At 46.1% G+C, this 23869-nt stretch overlaps 1 protein-coding gene across 2 annotated transcripts in view; it reads left to right on the top strand.

The window, feature by feature from the left end:
* Window positions 1–328: 328 nt before the first annotated feature.
* The window catches only part of PTGS1 (prostaglandin-endoperoxide synthase 1), a 37418-nt gene continuing 13877 nt past the window's right edge, over window positions 329–23869 (top strand). For both annotated transcript variants that reach the window (XR_009152290.1, XM_058159177.1), the window contains exons 1-11: window positions 329–690; window positions 1481–1712; window positions 1805–1876; window positions 11739–11855; window positions 12468–12608; window positions 12848–12991; window positions 13712–13893; window positions 15150–15233; window positions 16835–17081; window positions 18865–19151; window positions 21812–21959. Coding sequence is in view for 1 of the 2 variants with exons in the window: in XM_058159177.1 (XP_058015160.1) it covers window positions 1706–1712; window positions 1805–1876; window positions 11739–11855; window positions 12468–12608; window positions 12848–12991; window positions 13712–13893; window positions 15150–15233; window positions 16835–17081; window positions 18865–19151; window positions 21812–21959 (1429 nt within the window). In the remaining variant the exon portion in view is untranslated. The remainder of the gene's footprint in view (window positions 691–1480; window positions 1713–1804; window positions 1877–11738; window positions 11856–12467; window positions 12609–12847; window positions 12992–13711; window positions 13894–15149; window positions 15234–16834; window positions 17082–18864; window positions 19152–21811; window positions 21960–23869) is intronic.

Raw genomic sequence — 23869 nt, forward strand, 5'->3', positions numbered from 1 at the left:
TCTCCTCTCTTCTCCACTTCCCTCTCCTTCCTTCTCCTCTCCTCCTCCTCCTCCCTTCCCTTTCTCCTTCTCTTCTCCCCTCCCTACTTCCCTCTCCTCCCTTTTCCTCTCCTTCTCTCCCCTCTCCTCTTCTCCGCTTCCCTCTCCTTCCCTTTCTCCTACTCCTTTCCTCCACTCCACTTCCCTCTCCTTCCCCCTCTCCTTCTCCTTCTCCTCTCCCCTCCCTACTTCCCTCCCTTCCCTTTCCCTCTCCTTCTCTTCACTCTCCTCCCCTCCACTTCCCCTCTCCTTTCCCCTCTCTGCTTCCCTCTTCTTCTGTCTCCTTCCTTCTCCTCTCCCCTCTGCCTTTCTCCCCTCCTCTCCTTTCCTCCCCTCCCCTCCCTCCCTTCAACTCTCCGCTTCTCTTTCCGTCCATCTTTTTATTTTCGTTGTTGTATATAAATTTCCATTTCCCTACAAAATACAGTGTATTTTTTTCCATCTCTTTCAAATATAACTATACATTTTCTTGAAATTACATTAGTCCATGCTTCACTTATACTGCAGGGGAGGCAGTGGCTCATTGGCCAAGATGCTGAGCTTGTCGATCAGAAGGTCAGCAGTTCAGTAGTTCGAATCCCTGGTGCCGCGTGACGGGGTGAGCTCCCGTGACTTGTCCCAGCTTCTGCCAACCTAGCAGTTCGAAAGCAGGTAAAAAATGCAACAGGGACCACCTTTGGTGGGAAGGGAACAGCGTTTCGTGCGCCTTTGGCGTTGAGTCATGCCAGCCACATGACCACGGAGACGTCTTCGGACAGCGTTGGCTCTTCGGCTTTGTAACAGAGATGAGCACCGCCCCCTAGAGTGGGGAACGACTAGCACAGATGTGCGAGGGGAACCTTTACCTTTAATTTAGACTGCCTTCTTGGCAAGCCCAATTGTGCTTCCTCTCACAGATAGTGGCCCACCACGGCTGAGACTGGGTCTCCAAGGGTGGTGAGGATTTGGGCATTTCGAAACCATCGATCCAAGCCAGGGCAGCTAAGAAGATTTGATACCCAGGTCCAGTCTTCCTAAGGAAGTTATTATTCTCGACCACCCTTCCCTGGGCAAGCAAGCGATGAGAAAGCTCATCAGGAGCTTAGGGTGAAGCGTGCCACATGCAACCCCAAGCCTGCGGTGACCAAAGGGGTCCCCCAAAAGTCCCCATCGCTTCCTGAAGTCTGGAGTCAAAAAAAACCCCCACAAAAGCGGATGGCTGCTTATCATCCTGGCTAGGACCCAGGAGTGGGGTGGGGTGGGGGAGAGAGAGAGAAAGAGAGACCATATCTTGGAGAGAAAGGGCTGGGCATCCGGAGAACATTCAGGACTGAATAGAGCTGGGAGGGACCTTGGAGGTCTTCTAGCCCAGCCCATCACCCCTGCTCAAACGAAGCTTCCTGGGCTTCTCCAAGCTTCAGGGTTTGGTTTGGTGTTTTGTTTTGTTTTTTTCCTGCCAAAGGTATTTTGCCCAGCGCTTGGCACAAAAGGCCACCCAGGCTCCTGCAACCAAGCAGATGCAAAGGCTCTTTGACAAGGAGAAGGAGGAGTTTTGGAAGAAGGTGGAGACCAGGCTGTCTTGGAGGAAAAAGCCCAGGAGTCCGCTCAGCTGCCTGGTGGAACCAGGCTGATCCTCCCTCCCTCCTTCCTTCCTTCCTTCCCTCCTTCCTTCTTTCTCTCCTGCACAATGCAATGTAAGTCCCAGGCCAGTTCCAGGCTCCCCACCCACCCACCCACCCCTACCTTCCTCCCACCCACCCCTAATTATTTCCTTTTCTGTTTCCAGGCTCGTGGGCTGCCTTCCTACCCTTGGCGTTGCTGGTGGCTCTCAATGCCAGCCCAGGAGACTCCGGTTCAGGTAGGGTGAAAAAGGGGGACGAAAACTTCAGCTGTTTGAAACAGTGTGTGTGTGTGTATGTAAACCTTTTGCCACCCTCTCCTCGGAAGTTGCTACCTGTTAGTAAACTCCTGAATGCGATAGGGATGGGGTAAGGAATGATTGATGGCACGCATTCCTAGGACTGGAGATCTTAGGAGGAAGATGTTGAATTTTTCCTCCGGGCCTGTTTGCTCTGCATTTTTTGGGTGGGTGTGATTGTTTTAAGACAGCAGGTTGAAAATCGGTTGGGAAGCAAGCAATCCAAATGTTACGGGACTGACATAGCAAACTTAATAATTCACTAAGTCTGTATTACTTTTCTTCTTCTCTTCCTTACAAGTATCTATCTCTTCCCACTAAATGACTATAACCATGTTGCTTGTATCTTCAATTTAGATCGGTTTTATTTGTTTCCTAGTACGATTGGATAGCTTATTTAGTAACTTTGACTATCACTAAGTGTTGTATCTTTTTATTCTTGATGAATGTATTTATTCTCCTTATGTACATTGAGAGCGTATGCACCAAAGACAAATTCGTTGTGTGTCCAATCACACTTGGCCAATAAAGAATTCTGTTCTATTCTATTCTATTCTATTCTATTCTATTCTATTCTATTCTATTCTATTCTATTCTATACCATCCTATCCTATCCTATCCCATTCCATATTCTATTCTATTCTATTCTGTTCTGTTCTGTTCTATCCCATATCCCATCCCATCCCATCCCATATTCTATTCTATTCTATTCTATTCTATTCTATTCTATTCTATTCTATTCTATTCTATTCTATTCTATTATTCTATTCTATTCTATTCCAATTCTCTTTTCTTCTCTTCTGATTTCTATTCTATTCTATTCCGATTTCTTTTCTATTCTATTCCGATTTTTTTTCTATTCTAACTATACTATATTATTCTATCCTATTCTATTCTGCATTCTATTCTATTCTGCATTTTATTCTATTCCGATTTCTTTTCTTTTCTAGTCTATTCCAATTTCTGTTCTATTCTATTCTATTCTATTCTATTCTATTCTATTCTATTCTATTCTATTCTATTCTATTCTATTCTATTCTATTCTATTTATTCCATTCCATTCTATCCTACTCTATATTCTGTTCTAATTCTCTTCTCTTCTCTTCTCTTCTCTTCTCTTCTCTTCTCTTCTCTTCTCTTCTCTTCTCTTCTCTTCTCTTCTCTTCTCTTCTCTTCTCTTCTCTTCTCTTCTCTTCTCCTCTCCTCTCCTCTACTCTACTCTACTCTACTCTACTCTACTCTACTCTACTCAAAGCAACAATTATGCCTCTCTCTCTCCCGTTGGGACCATCTAAGAATTTGAATGTGGTTGGCAGATGACCAATGTGGTTTTGTGGCGGCTGAATTTCTAATTCTCCCACCTTTTGCCGGCAAGCTGGACTTTTGCAACTGTGTGAATTTGAAGGTTTATCTAGTTTGGCTCTGAATCCAAGATTTTCAGAAGAGGCAGAGATAGCCGGCTAGAGATAGTCAGTCTGAATTTCCCGGAATTTATCGTTTGCTGTCCAATTTTGCTGTGGGCTTTTTTGTTTTCTTTTTCTTTTTTTTGAAATGGAAGCAATAATAGAAAACTCTCTCTATTCCGCCTTCTCCTTTTGTCCCAATTCCTTCCCACGAAGGGCCGTTTGCAATTAACATAGGATGCTGTGTGGTTTTTCCCTAATAAAACCTTGTGTGTCTGTAATGTTCCCAGTATATTTAGACAACTATTGAGTTCAGAGTCTTTTCTTCTCTGGAGCTTGCATGTTGTTCTTCATCCTTTGGATCGGTCCAGTTGTGCCTGTTGCTTCTTTGTCGCCTTCTGATTGCCATTCCTTCCACTGTTCATAGTGGTCCGCCAGCATCCTGCAGAGCTGGCAGTAGAGTCGGACAGTGAGGAGGCTGGGGAGGAACATGGGCCAGTCCTGGAGTCTGGGGAAGACTCGGACGAGGGCTCTGCGTCGGAGGCAGAGATGGGGTCAGGGCCATCTGGGAGTTATGTACTGACTCTGGAGCCTCCAGAGTCGGACATCAGTGAGGCAGAGGAACAGGGGGAGCCTGTTCCCAGTGCGTGCATGCGCAGAGCTGCCAAAAAGCAAGAACAGTTAAGACAAAAAGGGGAGACTCGGGAGTAAGGCTTGGAGACGATTGACCCCTCCCATAAGACATAAAGGAGGAGCCTTTGTAGGAAGCAACTTTGTTCATGCTGGTCGGTTTAAATTCTGCAGCTCCGTTTTATTTATTTATTTATTTTATTTATTTATTTTATTTTTTATTTATTTATTTATTTATTTATTTATTTATTTATTTATTTATTTATTTATTTATTTATTTATTTATTTATTTATTTATTTATTTATTTATTTATTTATTTATTTGCATTTATATCCCGCCCTTCTCCGAAGACTCAGGGCGGCTTACATTGTGTTAAGCAATAGTCTTCATCCATTTGTATATTATATTCAGAGTTTTGACTCTGTGCTCCGTGTGGCTTTGCAAAGCTAATTGCCAATTAGTTTTTTTGGCAGCGTGATAAGGGAGATAAAGGTGGGTGCTTATCAGCCTTATCCCGAAGGACTGTAGCAGACTTCTGTCGGACTCTTTACCAACTATTTGTGACTCATGAATGAAGAGAATTCACAGCCGTTGAAAGAAAAAGAGGGTTTTTGGGACTAATCGTGTTGTCAGCTTTGGAAGCCATATTAGACCGGAAGCTTCCGTGCTGCCACTTTCTCATGTGTGGGAAAGTAGGAGGGGGAGATTTAGTAGAGGGGTTGTCTTTAGACATAATAACATTCTTCCTGTCGGGGTCAAGGTCAGGCCTATCCTGCATCTGGAGAAGGAACGGTCGGAGTGCTGTCTCGAGGTGGGACAGATGGTGATCAGAGCATGTGATCGACTGCGGAGTGAGGGGATGGTTTTGGGGGGTTTGATTTACTGAGGGGAAACCCTCAGAAACTTTCCGATTCTGGTTTTCCCAGATGTGCCAGTTTACCTTTCCTAGTAAATAGAACTTTGAAAGATGCTTGCTTCGGAGTTTTTACTTGGAGTTTTTTTTCCTGGAACGCTGACATGTTTGCTTTATACCAGGGGTCTCCAACCTTGGCAACTTTAAGACTTGTGGACTTCAACTCCCAGAGTTCCTCAGCCAGCTTTGCTGGGAGTTGAAGTCCACAAGTCTTAAAGTTGCCAAGGTTGGAGACCCCTGCTTTATATTGTCTCAGGAAGCCTCGGTCAGAACAACAACGAGTGACGCTTGAGTACATGACTCAAATCTCCCTCTTTTCTCTGTTCAAAGGCCCTTCTTGACGTTTTTTCTCCTAGGGGAACCACGCTTAGAACTTCTGATCTTTCACAACTCCAGAGGGGTCTTAAAATTGGCCTTAAAAGAAAAAAAAATCAAAGGCTTCCTTGGTCGTTCCCAGCCTCCTGAATACATCCATGCTTTCGTTCAGACCGTATCTTGAGATCTTATCAGACCTCTGCCTTTTAAGACACCATAAAACCACTGCTTGCCCCCAAGGGCTGCAGAAGATGGACACGAAGGGAAAGGCAAGGCAATGTTTGAGACCAGGAGCCACCAGGGAAGGCCAACCTCCATCCTCACCACTCTGGGTCACTAGAACCATCCACTACCACAGGTCACAAATGTGCACCAGGATTGCAACCCACGATAAACCCTCATAACTCTCCTTCCCACTTAAAGTTCAACGGAAAAAGCATCCAGTTCTGGCCACCACACTACAAAAAAATAATAATGATATTGAGACTCTGGAAAGAAGGCAGAGAAGAGCAACAAAGAGGCCTGCGGGAAGGGAGGTTAAAACATGCAAAAAACCAGGGGTGAAATGCTCCCAGTTTGGACCGGGTCATCCAATCCGGTAGTGATGGTGGCGGGTGGTTTGGAGAACCAGTTTAGATCAAAAATCCCTTCCCCCCCACCCCCGCAGCCCTAGCTGAGCCGCGCGATCATCAAAGGGTGTTTTTTTTTTTACTTTTAAAAGCATTTTTTTCTTTGGTCGAAAAAATGCTTTTAAAAGTTAAAAAAAAAAGCCTTTGATGATCGTGCAACTCAGCTGGGATCATCAGAGCCTTTTAAAAGCATTTTTTTCTACAAGTTCTTTGGCTGAAGAGATGGTAGAAAAAATGCTTTTAAAAGGTTCTGGCGATCAGGCAACTCAGCTGGGATTGTCTGATTATCACAGGCTTTTAAAAGCATTTTTTTACAACCTCTTCAGCCGAAGTGCTTGTAGAAAAAATGCTTTTAAAAGTAAAAAAAAAATAATTGGCCATGCCCACCCAGTCACATTACCCCACACCCACCAAGCCATGCCCACAGAACTGGTAGTAACAAATTTTACATTTCACCCCTGCAAAAAAACCCACAATCCAGTTGCAGGTATTGGGTCTGTCTTCTAGTCTAATGAAAAGAAGGACTAGGGGTGGCATGATAGCAATATTCCCGTATTTGAGGGGCTGCCACAAAGAAGAGAAGCTCAACAAAAAGTGCAGAGAAGAGAAACCAGGCTGATTAAGGGACCAGAGACTAAAACATACGATGAACAGTTGCATAAACTGGGCATGGTTGGTGTTGTGTCTGCGCCCCCCCCCCCCCGAGCTGGGCCTCCTGCCAGAAAGTGACTTGGAAAGTGAGGGGGAAGGGCCATCAGGACTTACCTCGGGAGCACCAACTTCCCTGGCTCAGCTCCAGGAGCCAGAAACAGGCCAGGTGGAGGAGATAACGAGGCCTCCGTCCCCTGACTCTTTCCCCCCCAGGCCACGCCTCCAGACCCAGCTGATGGCAATCAGGCCTGGCTGGACCCTAGGTTTTGTAGGCAGGAGAGGCGGGAACAACAGAAGCAGGGGTGGGCAGGCCTAGGAAGTGCTGAGTCATGGAGCCACACCCCACAGGATATAAAGGCAGCAAGAGCTGCTGTGCCTCTTCGTAGCAGGCAAATCAACTGATTAACTAAGAGCTGAAATTTGTTCCCGGTGACTCAACGGCGTCGAGGGAGATAACAGAGACACTTGGCAGATACTCGCTATTTTGCTGCCAGAGCTGATAGTGCCGGCTAATTAAGCCATCGCTCGGACGGAGGCGAAGGGGGACAGAACAGTTGGTCTAGTGAAAAGAAGGACCAGGGGAGACAGGATAGCATCTTCCAATATTTGAGGGGCTGCCACAGAGAGAAGTGGGGTCAAACTATTTTTCAAAGCACCTGAAGGCCAGACAAGGAATAATGGATGGAAACTGATCACGGAGAGATTCAACCTGGAAATAAGGAGGAACTTTCTGACAGCGAGAACAATCAACCAATGGAACAGAAATTGCCTTCTGAAGTTGTGGGAGCTTCATCACTGGAGGTTTTCAAGAAGAGAGTCAGAAATGGTGTAGGGTCTTCTGCTTGGGCGGGGGCGGGTTGGGCTAGATGACCTATAAGGTCCCTTCCAACTCTTGTTAATATGTTAAACTTATTTCTCCAAAGCATCTGAAGGCAAGACAGGAAACGATGATTGGAAACTGACCAAAGAGAGAAGCAACCTGGAATTAAGGAGAAACTTCCTATTAGTGAGAGCAATTCACCAATGGAACAACAGAAGTTGTGGGTGCTTCATCGCTGGAGGTTTTTAAGAAGAGATGGGACAGCCATTTGTCTGAAATGGGATACGGTCTCCTGCTCAAACAGGGGGTTTGAGTAGAACAGTGGCTCCCAACCTTTCTGGACACCAGGGACCAGTTGGGGACCTCTGGATTAGAAGACCTCCAAGGTCTCTTCCAACTCTATTATTCTACAGTAGTGGCCGAAATTGTGGAAACCTTTTGGGAAAAGTGTATTTTCTAAAACCAGTGAATAGCACCACTTTTTTTTTTTTTTTTGGAGTAGTACCATAAAATTATATATCAATTTATCCAAGCGAAATGTTGGAGGTGTGATTGTGATGACGCTACATATTTTCATATTTGGTGGACTTGCAAGAAAATTAAGGCCTTTTGGATAAGAATTTGGTGGATTATTCAAAATGTACTGAAGAAGAAGATAAAGTTCCTGCCACAATTTTTCCTTTTGGGAATTATAACGGATTGTACAGGGATTGAGACTAAACTGATTCTGAATTTAATAACAGCAGCAAGACTGTTGATTGGACAATACTGGAAGAAAGAAGAGGTACCTACAATAGAAGAATGGATACTGAAAGTCATTAATTTGGCTGAGATGGCTAAAATCTCAGCTTTTTTAAAAGACAATACGCAGGAAAGATATTTAATTGAATGGAAAAAAATGGATTGATTATCTACAAAACAGATATCAGATTAAGAAATATCAGATTGCCTTTGAATAATTAGAAAGTTATTTTATGTAATGGGGAGGGGGTTGGGAGATGAAAAGCTTTGGATGAGGTTAATTGGATTGGAAGGGAAAATTTTATTCTATGTTTGGTTTATGTATAACAATACCTTGTGATTGACCCGGGAAGCCGGGGGAAGGAGGGGAAGGGGGTTTTCTGGGAGGGAGGGGGGAAAAAAGGGGGGAAAATGTCTTTGTTTTTTTAAAACTTTTTCAATTAAAAAAAAATAGAAAAAAGCAAAAATTATATATCAATGGAAAGATAATTTAATCAGGAATGTCATGCAATAATTTTTATGAAGGATTAGCTATTAGAATAGCCGTTACAGGATAAAGAAGAAAAGGGAAACACGTAGGAAAAAAATGAGATTATACAAAAATGATCACCCTAAAAAAAACAAGATATACAAAAATGGTCACCATGTCAGTTAATCCTTAGTTGGGTAACCTTTAGCATGAGTTACAGCCTTACTATGTCTTCCCATGGAGTGAACCAAGTCTTTTAGTTCTGCAGCTGTTCTAATGTGAAACCAAGATTGAATGATGGCTTCTGTTAACTAGGTTTTATTGCTGGGTCGCTTCTTACTAACAAGTTTCTTTAGTTGGAAAATCCATCAATTTTCAATTGGGTGAAGGTCTGGGCTATTCCCAGGCCATTCCAGCAGTGGAAGAGGATTATCTTGAAACTCCAATAAAAAATATAAAATGATGTTATGAGCCATCAAACTTCAAAAAAAAAAAAAAACACTTTTCCCAAAAGGTTTCCACAATTTCGGTTGCTACTGTATGTCCTAAGAGTTGGCCTCAAGTTTATCTCAATCCCAGATTCTGTTTCTTTTTCCTTCTCGTCTTATTCCACCAGCCAAGAAACGGGCATCACCCAGAGATGAAGATGAAGATAGGAATTTCGCTTAGCGTTTTGCAATACACAAAGAGTAGCAGCAAAATTTCAACTCCAGACAGCTGGCTTTGCTCTGCTCTGCTAAAAAAAACCACAATTCTGCCCCAGAGTGATGCAACCATCATCAGGACAGGCTAGGTGCTGGGCAGACTTCCTGCTTGGACGAGACTGCAGTTTTTAAAAAAGAAAAGCCAAAGTTTTAAAGCAACTTCCCTGTTGCTTTGTAAATTACTGTATTCGTTTTTTGGGGTGTTTTTTTTTAAAGCTAAAAGTTCTGCTGGTTAAAAAAAGAAAAGTAAAGTAAACAGACTTAGAAGTTAATTTTCCACTTGCTTGTTACTGGAGCTATGTTAAGTAAACAGCCTTCCATCCTTTCAAAGTAGGTAAAATGAGGACCCAGATTGTTAGGGGAAAGAGGCTGACTCTGTAAACCGCTTAGCAATAGCAATTATTATTATTATTATTATTATTATTATTATTATTATTATTATTATTATTATTATTATTAATTAGATTTGGCGGTGTACAGCCAAAATAAAAACAAACAATACAATATACAATTAAAACAAGAATTAAAAAACTTATTACACAATTGGCCTAAGACTTTAAAACATTTAAAATTCTAAAAACCCATTAAAATTCATAATATAAAGTTAAAAACCAACAAAATTTAAGCCAGCCCCGCGCGAATAAATAAATGTGTTTTCAATTTGCGGCGGAAGGTCCGAAGGTCAGGTATTTATACTTATATACCGCTTATATACTTAGACTTATATACCGCTTCACAGTGCTTTACAGCCCTCTCTGAGTGGTTTACAGCATCAGTCTCTTGCCCCCAACAATCTGGGTCCTCATTTTACCCACCTTAGAAGGACAGAAGGCCGAGTCAACCTTGAGCCCAGTGAGATTCGAGCTACCAAATTGCAGTCAGCAGAAGTAGTCTACAATACCGCACTCTAACCCCTGCACCACCAAGGCTTAGAGAGGACTGTAAAACATTATGAAGCGGTATATAAGTCTGCTATTGCTATCTCTCTATGTCTGTCTGTTGTCTGTCCATCCATCCCTATCTATCTATCTATCTATCTATCTATCTATCTATCTATCTATCTATCTATCTATCTATCTATCTATCTATCTATCTATCTATCTGCCATGATGACACAGTGGTTAAAATGCTGGATTGCAGGCTAATTCTGCCCACTGCGAGCAGTTCGATCCTGACTGGCTTCAAGGCTGACTCAGCCTTCTTTCCGTCCTTCTGAGGTATTAAGAGGAGGACCCAGATTGTTGCGGTTTGTGTGTATGTGTGTGTGTGTGTGTGATAGGCTGACTCTGTAAACCGCTTAGAGAGGGCTGTAAAAGCACTGTGTATAAAAACGGTATATAAGTCTAAGGTCTATTGCTGTACAAGTTTCTGCTCACAGGTCAACAATCAGTTGTTTCTATCTGCAACAGAGTTGTCAGTTTGAGGACACAATTTAACGAGGGCCAGTGGCTAATAAACTGCATTTGCTGCCATGAAAACAGACAGAGGTTAAGTCTGCCGAAAGAGTGAATTTATTACAATTTTTTTATTACTCTTGATGCGGGTGAAGAAGGAGAGTGCAAAAGTTGGCTTGAAACTCAACATTAAGAAAACTAAGATCATGGCATCCGGCCAGCTCAATTCCTGGCAAATAGATGGGGAAGAAATGGAGGTAGTGACAGATTTTATCTTCCTGGGCTGCAAGGTCACCGCAGATGGGGACTGCAGCCAAGAAATTAAAAGACGCTTGCTCCTGGGAAGGAAAGCTATGGCAGATCTAGACAGCGTACTAAAAAGCAGAGACATCACCCTGCCAACAGAAGTGTATATAGTCAAGGCTCTGGTTTTCCCAGTTGCGATGGATGGCTGTGAAAGTTGGACCATAAGGAAGGCTGAGTGCCAAAGAATGAAGGCCTTTGAACTCTGGTGCTGGAGAAGACTCCTGCGAGTCCCCTGGACTGCAAGGCGATCCAACCGGTCAGTCCTAGAGGAGATCAACCCTGACTGCTCTTTAGAAGGCCAGATCCTGAAGAGGAAACTCAAATCCTTTGGCCACCTAATGAGAAGGAAGGACTCCCTGGAGAAGAGCCGAATGCTGGGAACGATTGAGGGCAAAAGAAGAAGGGGACGGCAGAGAACGAGGTGGCTGGATGGAGTCACTGAAGCAGTCGGCGTGAGCTTAAATGGATTCCATAGGATGGTAGAGGACAGGAAGGCCTGGAGGAACGTGGTCCTTGGGGTTACGATGGGTCGGACTCAACTTCGCAACTAACAACCACAAGCTTCCAAGTGTATTAAGAATGGAGGACATATATCCTATATCCTGAAGGCTAGTTATTTTAGCTTTTATTTACACGGAAGTCTTGATTGATCGATTGATATATCAAGTTGCCACACCGCCCTTCTCACTTGAATGACTTTGGGCGCTGTCTTGATCTGTCCATTGTCAAGTTTTGTGCCCTACCCATTTTTATTTTGTTTTGGCAGCAAACAAATCCCGAGCTCTTGCTTCTCGCCCTTCCTTGCCTTCTCCTTTTCTCCTTGCAGTGGATCCGTGCTGTTATTTCCCGTGCCAACACAATGGTTTGTGCGTCCAGGTTGGCACGGAAGAGTACGAATGTGATTGCACCCGGACGGGATACTATGGCACCAACTGCAGCTCACGTGAGTATCGCTTCTGACTCTTGTGTGCAGGTACACAAAGAGAGAGAGAGAGGCATAGAACCTCCATGTCAGAGGCAGTCTACCTCAATGTACCACCCCACCTCATTCCCTAGAACTGAGGAGGGAAGCTTCCTATGGGTTTTCTCCGTAAATCCTCCAAATGGGACTTTCAGGGTTCCAAGGAACACCCCCAACGAAATAAAGCTCTGAGGCTTGAGGTTCCTCAAAGTTCCAATTTATTAGAGATGTCATGTTGGCACAGCTGGGAAAACCCGAAACTGAAAGCTTCCAGGTTTTCCGCACCCAGTTGAGAGTTCAAGCCCTGCCCCACACTCACAAGTTCATCACATTGTCCAATCAACTCTTTACACTCAATTGGATACAGTCTTCAGGCAGTCTACATCAGACGCAGGTAAAAGTCCTTGAATACGGAATGTTGTTAGGACTAACTTTCTACCGCTCCAACAACAACCCCCTCCCAACTTCCCCAGCTAAAATATGTGGCAGTTAAGAAGCAAAAAGAAAATTGCCTTCCAAAACTGACAGGGACATTTTTAGGGAAATATCTGTGGTGTTTTTGTTTTTTTTAATGTCTTTGCCCTCCCCCACCAGCGGAATTCTGGACGTGGGTACACGACACCCTTAAGCCGAGCCCGTCTTCCGTTCATTACCTGCTGACCCATTTCACCTGGCTGTGGAGCATCGTGAATAGGACTTTCCTCCGAGGTCTTTTGATGAGAGTGGTGTTGACGGGTGAGTGGGTGAGGGGGTGGGCACATGTCTTCGGAAAGGTTGGACTTGAGAGGCGCACCACGGCCAGACGCCTCTCCCAGTTGCCAGTCCTGCGACGGGATTCAGCGGAGAATCGCCCGAGGGAGGAACGCCGGCAGAGAAGGAGGGGAGGCCAAGGGTACAAGACAAACAGTCCCATTCCTCCCTCCATGCCCTCTTTCCGAAATCCCATATCCCTTTTTCTGCCTCTCGCCCTTCAGCCCGCGCCAACCTCATCCCCAGCCCGCCCACCTTCAGCGGCAACTATGGATACCTGAACTGGGAATCCTACAGCAACCTCAGCTACTTCACCCGCATCCTCCCGCCAGTGCCCCCCAACTGCCCCACGCCGATGGGGGTGAAAGGTACTGAAGGGGCCATACCCCTTTCCCAGCTGCCTGGCTCTGCTTTTGTCAGGAGGGGGAGGAGGGGGAGGAAGAGGAAGAGGAGAAAATTGGGGAGTAGGGGAGGCAGGGGGAGAGGGAGGGGGTGTCAGAGTTTCTTGCAAAAATCCAATCCAAAAGATAACACAGATAACTGATTCAGCTGGATTCATAAACTTCTTTATATACATAATAACAGATGAAGTATGTATGTACAATACCAATAGTTGATTCTTCCAGCGTGGTAGAAGTTACAGCACAAGACAGGAAAGAACAGTTAGTTTCATTTCAGCAGAGGAGACAAGGCTAGCATCATTTTAGATCTGAGCACAGAGCAGGCAAGCAAGTCCAGGCTTGTTTAGTTTCTGTTTCAATTCTCTGCACAGACTCAGAAGCTGCAGACTAAGACATGCCCTGGCTCCAGTCTGTCTCAGCTCCCAATTGGCTGACTTAGTTGCTATGCCTATTATTTGGCTGACCTTGTTACCATATTCTGCCAGTTCATGAATAATCTGGCAAGGGGTGGGGGCAGGAGGAGGAGGGGAAAAAAGGGAGGGGAAAGAGGGGAGGACAGAGACAGGAAGATGGAGGCGAAGGAAGAAGAGGAGGAGGAGGAGGGAGAGGGAGGGGGAAAAGGAGGGGGGTGATTAAGCATGTGCCAGGAGATCAGGCTTGGGCAGGGCTTTCCTCTCTACCCTACAGGACCACTGGAGCTGCCAGAAGCCGAACTGGTAGCGGAAGAACTTCTGCTGCGTCGGACTTTCCACCCGGACCCACAAAGGACCAACCTGATGTTCTCTTTCTTCGCCCAACACTTCACGCATCAGTTCTTCAAGACGTTTGGCAAGATGGGCCGCGGGTTTACCTGGGCTCTGGGCCACGGGGTGAGGAGAGAAGCGGGCGGGCCCCGACCTTAATCTCCCCTGGCTGTGAGGCTGTTGTGGGCAAATCTGGAGGTGGGGAAGGGCCACGCTTAGGCCCTCCCCCCAGAGGGGAATTTGGGGGCCTCAGGTCTTAGGTCTGGTGGGGAGGCTCCTGGGGAGGGCAGATCCAGAATTGATTCAAGGGTCCCCAACATTTCTCGTGGTGGATGAGGGGGGCTCGGCTTAGGCCACTGGCTGTTCTTGAACCAAGCACTAAACAGCGTGGGTAAAACTTATTTCCTTCTTCAGAGTCGAACAGATTAACACACACACACACACACACACACACACACACACACACACACAAACAAAATCTGGCCTTCTGCGTGTCTTGTGAAAGCTTTGCCACAAACACACCTTCAAGAAATGACCATCGAAACTCCAAGCACCTTTTGCAGAAGGAACCGTGCCTCTTTCTCCCTCCCTCTCTTTCTCTCTCTCTCTCTTTCTCTCTCTGACTTTCTCTCTCTTTCTTTCTCTCTCCCTTTCTCTCCCTTTCTTTCTCTTTCTCTCTCTCTCTTTCTCTCTCTGACTTTCTCTCTTTCTCTCTCTCTCTTTCTCTCTCTGACTTTCTCTTTCTCTTTCTTTTTCTTTCTCTCTCTCTTTCTCTCTTTCTCGCTCTCTCTTTCTCCCTCTCTCCCTCCCTCTCTTTCTTTCTCTTTCTCTCTCCCTCTCTCTCTTTCTCTTTCTCTCTCTGTGTTTCTCTCTCCCTCTCTCTCCCTCTTTCCCTCTTTCTCTCTCTCTTTCTTTCTCTCTCCCTTTCTCTCCCTTTCTTTCTCTTTCTCTTTCTTTCTCCCTCTCTCTTTCTCTCTTTCTCTCTCTGACTTTCTCTTTCTTTTTCTTTTTCTTTCTCTCTCTCTTTCTCGCTCTCTCTTTCTTCCTCTCTCCCTCCCTCTCTTTCTTTCTCTTTCTCTCTTTCTTTCTCTTTTCTCCCTCCCCCCTCTCTTTCTGTCTTTCTCTCTCTCTCCCTCTCTCTCTCTCTCTCTCTGACTTTCTCTTTCTCTCTTTCTTTCTCTTTTTCTCCCTCCCCCCTCTCTTTCTGTCTTTCTCTTTCTCTCCCTCTCTCTTTCTCTGTCTTTCTCTGTCTTTCTCTTTCTCTCTCTCCCTCCCTCTTTCTCTCTCTCTCTCTCTCTTACACACACACAGACACACATGCTCACATAGATACAAGGGAGATCAAGTAATGACTCCCCTGTTGCGTTTTCTCTTTCCTGCAGGTGGATCTTGGCCACATCTACGGAGACAACCTGGAACGCCAACATCAGCTACGCCTCTTCAAGGACGGGAAGCTGAAATACCAGGTAAGAAAGTTGAACAAAACTCTCTTGCAGCCTGTGAAAAACTCTGATGAAAAACTCAAGATGAAAATTTTGTTCCTGGCCACGGAATTCATACCGCACACACACACACACCCCAAAATGAATCTCCGCTATGGGGCACGCTGGCAAATATCCCCCCCCCCTTTCACAATCCTCCCCATATGCCGGACCACTCTGTCTCTCGTTCCCAGCCAGCAAGGGATGATGGCAGATGGATTCCAAGAGGAAGAAAAGTTTGGCACCTTCCCAGCTTTTCCCTGCCTGTCTCCTCTCTACTCTGGGTGTGTGTGTGTGTGTGGATTTAGCAACGGGGAGGGCCCTCCTTTGCCTGCCCAGATGTGTTTTCTTTGCAATAAATAAAACACAGGACAAAAAATGTGTAAGGGCACAGCAAACCCCCAAAGCTAAGAATCTTTTACAGATTGACAGAATGGGAAGGGACCTTGTAGGTCATCTAATCCAACCCCGCACCCAAGCAGGAGACTCTACACCCGTGATGGTGAACCTATGGCACGTACGCCAGAGGTGGCATGCAGAGCCCTCTCTGCGGGCACGCATGCCATCGCCAGCTGGTCCTTTGGTTTCCAGCATCCACATGCACGCCGGCCAGCTGATCTTCGGGTTTCTGGCGCTCTGGCACCCATGCACATCCCGGTTTGGGTGCTCGGGGCCGAAAAGTCCTCCATCACTGCTCTACATCATTTCTGACAGATAGCAGTCCAGTCTTTTCTTGGAAGAACTTTGAAAGATGTTGGCTTCGGAGTCTTTTCTGCAGGAGAGGTTTTCTGGAACGTTGACATCTTAGGGATGAAGCTCCGACGACTTCTGAAGTTCTAACCCTTGGTGGGATGTCAATTGTTTGATAACAGCCTTGTCTGAGGTGTTATCCAGAACAATCGATGGCAATGATTGGGGCAGCCTAGAATAGGGGTGCCCATTACCCCCGGCCCATCCACCGGCACCGATCCACAGCATGCCTAGAAACCGGGCCACGCAAACAAGCAAAGCCCCATCTGTGGGATGCAGGCAGTGCACAAAACTATGCCCCTTCCGACCTGCAGGAAAACTGCTCTCCATGGAACCGGCCCCTGGTGCCCAAAAGATTGGGGCAGTGCTGAAATCTGAACCGGTTTGCCACTGGTTCACTGGCCGCGCATGCGCGGATGCATGCCAAACACGCACTCTTTGTGCACATGTGGATGGTGCACAGCAAAAGCATGCTGCATGCGCACCAAACGCGTAGTACATGCCAAATGCGCACCTTGCATGGAAAAAGGAGGATTGAGAAGGTAAATTGAACAGCGAGGGAGGGGAAGAAACAGCTGTGCCTCGTGATTTCCTGCTTTCTAGCGATTTTTTATCGTGCGGCACAGCTGATCGTCGGAAATACCAGTTCCAAGGAACCAGTAGCTTTTTTTTTACTATTGGTTCACCCAAATCGGCAGTTTTTATCACTACCAGTTCGCCTGAACCGGTGCGAACCGGTAGCATTTCACCACTGGCTTTATGGCCGCTGGCCTAGAAGTCCTTCTTTGATACCCTTCCATTCTCCTAACTGTCATCCTTTGTTCTTCTCTCCCCAGCTGATGAAGGGAGAAATGTACCCCCCAACAATCAGGGAAGCTGCCGTGCACATGATCTACCCACAAGGCACCCCTCCGGAGCAAAGGTTTGCCACGGGCCAGGAGGTCTTCGGTCTTCTCCCGGGCCTCCTGATGTATGCCACCCTCTGGCTTCGGGAGCACAACCGTGTCTGCGACTTGCTGAAGAAGGAACACCCCACTTGGGATGACGAGCAGCTCTTCCAGACCGCCCGGCTCATTCTGACAGGTGGGCGACTTGGGGGCTGCAGGCAGTCCTAGTCGCCTGTCGTAGAGTTTGGGATTGACCGGAAGTCCCAAACAGGCGCCGTAGATAAGCTACTATTATGCAAATAGTAGATGCTGAGCTTGTCGATTGAAAGGTTGGCAGTTTAGCGGTTCGAGTCCCTAGTGCTGTGTAACAGGGTGAGGAGCTCCCGTGACTTGTCCCAGCTTCTGCCAACCTAGCAGTTCGAAAGCACCTAAAAAATGCAAGTAGAAAAATAGGGACCACCTTTGGTGGGAAGGGAACAGCGTTCCATGCGCCTTTGGCGTTGAGTCATGCCGGCCACATGACCATGGAGACGTCTTCGGACAGCGCTGGCTCTTCGGCTTTGAAACGGAGATGAGCAATGCCCCCTAGAGTCGGGAACGACTAGCACGTATGTGCGAGGGGAACCTTTACCTCTACCTTATGTGAATATTGTTCCCAACTCATAGCTAGTACAGAAGATATGGTAAATGCCTTCACAGCCACTGCCATTTCCAACTTGAGTTGTCACCTTAAAACCGTGGCTACCAGTGGCCAGAGTTTGCAGCAATCCAACCAACACACAAGTAAATAATTCAGCAAGATTCATTTATTTAGAATAAATGAATACAATAATATAAAACATGATACATGTATACAATACCCATGCAGCTCTTGCAAGAAGCAGAAGCAGAAATCACAGAAGCTATATTGCAAGGACAAAACAACTCATATATATATATGTGTGTGTGTGTGTGTGTGTGTGCGTGTTAAAGGAGTTAAAAGGAAGAAACAGCTGCGATCACACATTGCTCCTAGAAGCACGAAGCTGTAAACACCAGCCTGAAGATGACGAATGAGACTTCGTCGAAACGTTGCCAAGACACTTCCAATTTTACACGGGAGAAAACCCGAATAACCAAAGACCTACATACAAACATCCGCGGAAACCTCAGAATGAATATCTCTATCTATCTATCTATCTATCTATCTATCTATCTATCTATCTATCTATCTATCTATCTATCTATATGTCTTTGGTTGTTCGGGTTTTCTCCCATGTAAAATTGGAAGTGTCTTGGCGACGTTTCGACCAAGTCTCATTTGTCATCTTCAGGCTTCAGCTTCGTGCTTCTGGGAGCAATGATGACGAATGAGACTTCGTCGAAACGTCGCCAAGACACTTCCAATTTTACACGGGAGAAAACCCGAACAACCAAAGACCTAGATACGAACACCCGTGAAAACCTCAGAAAACAAATATATATACACACACACACACACACACACACACACACACACATATACACATACACATATACATACATACACAGATCCGTTCTACTGGTTCAGGCCGGTTCAGGAGAACCGGTTTGTCCCGATGATCAGATGGGACCCGTGCTATTTTTCTACCTTTATCTCCTCAGCTGATTCGTGCGGCAGAGCTGATTGGAGCGCGAATCAGCTGTGTTACTTCTCCGAATAAACCCGGAAGTGAAGACTTCTTCAAACTGTGCACGTGTGCGCAATCCCCGAACCGGTTGTTAAACCGGGAGGAGCCCATCACTGTACAGTTCAGTCAGGCTAAGTAAGCCACACCCGGGCTCCGAGCCGCCTCACACGGCTCACAATGGATCCTGTTTCTTTGTCACCAAACAGTTCCCGTTGGCTGATGTTGTTGTTGTGGGCTATCCCAACTTGTAATTTCTGATACCCTTGACAACAAGGGAGTCTCAGCTGCATCTCTCACAGGGGCTTTCCTCCCACCTTCCGCTCCTTCCAGGTGAGACGATCAAAATCGTCATTGAGGATTACGTCCAGCATCTCAGCGGCTACCACCTGAAGCTGATGTTTGAGCCCGAGCTTCTCTTTGGGGCCCAGTTCCAGTACCAGAACCGCATCGCTCTGGAGTTCAACCAGCTCTACCACTGGCATGCCTTGATGCCGGATTCCTTCCAGCTGCCAGATAGAGAATACAGTTATGACCAGTTTCTTTTCAACAACACCATTCTCACCCACTACAGCATAGAGACCCTGGTAGAGGCCTTCTCCAAACAGCGAGCCGGCCAGGTGGGTCAATGGCCAGATCTGGGGCGGAGGGAGGGGGGGGTCTGGGGGAGGAGAGGACAGTTGGATCCAGCCAGTCTTCTCCAAATGGGCCACCTTTGGAGTGACCGTTTGTCTCCGGGTCAGAGAATCCTATTTGATCATGAAAACGAAAGGTTTGTAAGACACGACTGGGCAGTCACCTGTCTGAAATGGTACAGGGCAGGGCTGAAATCCAATTTTTTTCCCCCTACCGGTTCTGTGGCCGTGGCTTGGTGGGCGTGGCAGGGGAAGTATACTGCAAAATCTCCATTCCCACCCCACTCTGGGGCCAGCCAGAGGTGGCATTCGCCGGTTCTCCGAACTACTCAATTTTTCCGCTACCGGTTCTCCAGAACCTGCTGAATAGCACCTCTGGTACAGGGTCTCCTGCTTGAGCAGGGGGCTGGATTAGACTGTGCTGCAGCTGCCAAAAAAGCCAACGCAGTTCTAGGCTGCGTCAACAGAGGGATAGAATCAAGATCACAGGAAGTGTTAAGGCCACTTTATAAGGCCACACTTGGAATCCTGCATCCAGTTTTGGTCGCCACAATGTAAAAAAGATGTGGATTCTAGAAAGAGTGCAGAGAAGAGCAAACAAGAAGATTAGGGGACTGGAGGGTAAAACATGAAGAACGGTTGCAGGAATTGGGTAGGTCTAGTTTAATGAAAAGAAGGATTAGGGGAGACATGATAGCAGTCTTCCAATATCTCAGGGGCTGTGTCGTGTCCCACTCCTCCGCTGAAGGCTGGGTTAGGGAAATCCGAATCAGGCTTGCCTCTGCAGCTCTGCCAAAGTCCTAGCAAAGTCCTCAAGACAGGCAGGAGACCAGAAAGTGACTTCAGCAAGATATGTTCGACTTTGCCTGACTCAGAGACTGCCAGAAAGCAGATCCTTTATATAGGCCATGGGGTGTGGCTCCATGACTCAGCACTTATCCAGCCCTGCCCCTCCCTTCCTTCTGACGCCGCCGCCTATCAATTCTTCTGAAGCGAGGGTCACTCCAGTCGGCAGCTGTTGGTAATTGACCTTCCTCAGGCTCACATGCTATGGAGGAGGGGGAGGGGTCTAGTTGCTCCGTTTGCCTGGGCATGGAGCCAGGGCTGGGGCCAGGAGGTGCCCCCTCCTCCTCAGCCTGTCTGGGCATGGAGCCAGGGCTGGGGCCGGGAGGCACACTAGGACATTCTTCAGCGTTCGGAAGCAGATAAGAAGACCCCGGCTGCGGTGAGAGTGGGCAAGACACAACAGGCTGCCCCAAAGAAGAGGGAGTCAAGCTATTCTCCAAAGCACCTGAAGGCAGGACAAGCAGCAATGGGTGGAAACTAAGCAAGGAGAGAAGCAACTTAGAACTGAGGAGAAATTTCCTGACAGTGAGAACAATTAATCAATGGAACAACTTGCCTGCAGAAGTTGCAAATGCTCCAACACCGGAAGTTTTTAAGATAACCATTTGTCCAAAATGGTGGAGGGTTTCCTGCCTAAGCAGGGGGTTGGACTAGAAGACCTCCAAAGTCCCTTCCAGTTCTATTTTGATTGATCTAAGTTGTTCCCCCCGCCATATCTCTTTTCTTAAAGAGGGTTCGGATAACACGTAAGATCTCACACGTTCTTTTTTTTTTAAATCTAATTTGTCATTTATTTGGGGGCATTAAAATGTAATTTATCGAAAACTCCCCCTCTAAAAGTATGGAGAATCCTTTGGTGTTCAGAGCTGAAAGATTTTTCTGGCTTCATGTTCAACACTGAAGAGTTTGTTGATGTTCTGCTGGAAGAGAAGGAATGTCTCAGGCTATAGACCAGAATCGGAATAGAATAGAGCTGGAAGGGACCTTGGAGGTCTTCTAGTCCAGCCCCCTGCTCAAGCAGGAGAATTTACATCCACTTAGATAAAGTGACTGTCCAGTCTCTTCTTAAAAACCTCCAGAGGTGAATCATCCACAACTTCTGGTGGCAAGCTGTTCCACTGGTTAATTGTCCTCACTATTAGAAAGTTTCTCCTTAATTCCAGGTTGCTTCTCTCTTTGGTTAGTTTCCATCCACTGTTTCTTGTCCAGCCTTCTGGTGCTTTGGAGAATAATTTGACCAGCTGTGGGGTTCAAGCAACTGGTTCTCTGCCTCAATGACCTGGGTCTGGATGGGCGTGGCCAGGGTGTGTGTGATAGGCAGCACTCGACCTTCTGCACCCCCCTGGGAGCAAAAATCGGCCATGGGGGGGGGATGGACGCACCCCCCCACAATGCCCCATTTTGGGCCTAGTAGGCCTCCCTGCACTTACCTGGGAGCCAAAATCGGGCATGTTGAGACTCCTGGAAAGGGGCGGGGCGGGGCCCAGCAATTTAACTACCAGTTCGTCCGAACCGGCCTGAACCGGCTGAATCGCACCACTGAATTGGACCCCCTCCTTTTTGGGGCAGCCCCTCAAATACTGGAATATTGCTATCATGTCATTTTATTTATTTATTTATGTCATCCCCCACCCCCAGTCCTTTTCTCTAGACTGGCCATACCCAAATCCTGCAACCGTTCCTCATATGTTTTATGAAGTTAAATACTGCTACTTCCTAGATCGAAAGACCCCGTCTATATCGGACAATTTAAAAAAAAAAAATATTGACAAAGGAACTTCTTTGGTTTTCTTTTTCAGATCGGTGGGAAGCCAAATATCAACAAGAACCTTCTCAAAGTGGCAATTGGAACGATCAAGGAATCGCGGCTGTTGCGTTTCCAGCCGTTTAATGAGTACCGGAAGAGATTCCATCTTAAGCCGTACACGTCGTTCCGGGAACTGACAGGTACTTTCCCCAGAAGAAACTTCAAAGTCACCGGAGCCCCCTTGAGATGGTGTTGTTGTGACTCAGGCCCAAGTAGGTTGTAGGAATCTCAGTCTGTGAAAAAACAAACAAACTTTATTTGAACAGCTGAGAATGCCTTCATTCCCAGGGTCTTTCAACTAAATTAAAGCAAATTCCTCCCAACACAAATTCCTCAGTCCTATCGCAAACCTTGGTCCAATTAGGCAAACTGCCAAAGGCCTTTCTTGGCAAACGTTCAGAAGACACTAATACAAAAATAAATGCAACAAGACAAAGCTATCAACGTTGTTTTCCGGCAAAGAGCCCAAATGCCGTTGCTGGTCTTTTAAGCCTTATGGGAGGGGCCAATCATCTCTTGGCCCTACTCCCAAGTCTTCCTCTTTGCTTGAGCTGCTCTTGCCTTCTGGCAGCTCTTCTCATGCGTGCATTAGGAACAGGCTGCTCCTGTTCCTCTGCCTCACTACTATCAGTCTCTGGAGGCTCTGGAGTCCGCACCTCACTCCCCAATGGCCCTGGCCTCACCTCAGCCTCCACTGGTTGGCTCCAAACTTTTTCACTTGGGTGAAGGTCTCCAAAGTTTTTCACTTGGGTGAAGAGCAGTGGAATAGGATTATCTTGAAACTCAAAACAAAAGAAAAAAAACGTGGTGTAATTAGCCGTCAAACTTCAAACATACACTTTTCCCAAAAGGTTTCCACAATTTGGGCTGCTACTGTATGTTCTAAGAGTTGGCCTCAAGTTTATCTCAATCTCAGATTCTGTTTCTTTTTCCTTCTCGTCTTACTCCACCAGCCAAGAAACGGGCACCAACCAGAGATGAAGATGAAGATAGGAATTTCGCTTAGCGTTTTGCAGTACACAAAGAGTAACAGCGAAATTACAACTCCAGACAGCTGGCTTTGCTCTGCTCTGCTAAAAAAAAACCAATTCTGCCCCAGAGTGATGCAACCATCATCAGGACAGGCTAGGTGCTGGGCAGACTTCCTGCTCGGACGAGACTGCAGTTTTTAAAAAAGAAAAGCCAAAGTTTTAAAGCAACTTCCCTGTTGCTTTGTAAATTACTATATTTGGGGGTTTTTTGGTGGTTTTTTTTTTTAACTAAAAGTTCTGCTGGTTAAAAAAAGCAAAGCAAAGCAAACAGACTTAGATCTGAAGTTAACTCTACACTACTAACATACATTAGAGCATACAAAACATTTGCTAGACCTATTCTTGAATACAGCTCACCTGTCTGGAGCCCATACCACATCTCTGACATTAATACAATTGAACGAGTCCAGAAATATTTTACAAGAAGAGTTCTCCGCTCCTCTGTAAACAACAAAATACCTTATACCACCAGACTTGAAATCCTGGGATTAGAAAACTTAGAACGCCACCGACTTCAACAAGATCTGTGTTTAACACACAGAATCATCTATTGCAGTGTCCTTCCTGTTAAAGACGACCTCAGCTTCAATCACAACAATACAAGAGCAAACAATAGATTCAAACTTAATGTTAACCGCTTCATTCTTGATTGCAGAAAATATGATTTTTGTAATAGAGTTGTTAAAGCTTGGAATACACTACCTGACTCTGTGGTCTCTTCTCAAACTCCCAAAAGCTTTAACCAAAAACTGTCTACCATTGACCTCACCCCATTCCTAAAAGGACTATAAGGGGCGTGCATAAGAGCATGAAAGTGCCTACTGTTCCTGTCGTATTGTTTCCTTTCATTGTATGTGCTTGTATATAATGTTGTGACAAAAAAAAAATTGCCACTTTGATGTTACTGGAGCTATGTTAACTAAGCAGCCTTCCATCCTTCCCAGGTGGGTAAAATGAGGACCCAGATTGTTAGGGGAAAGAGGCTGATGCTGTAAACCGCTTAGCAATAGCCATAGCCC

The sequence above is a fragment of the Ahaetulla prasina genome, chromosome 16 (genome assembly GCF_028640845.1).
Source record: "Ahaetulla prasina isolate Xishuangbanna chromosome 16, ASM2864084v1, whole genome shotgun sequence".
Classification (NCBI taxonomy): Eukaryota; Metazoa; Chordata; class Lepidosauria; order Squamata; family Colubridae; genus Ahaetulla; species Ahaetulla prasina.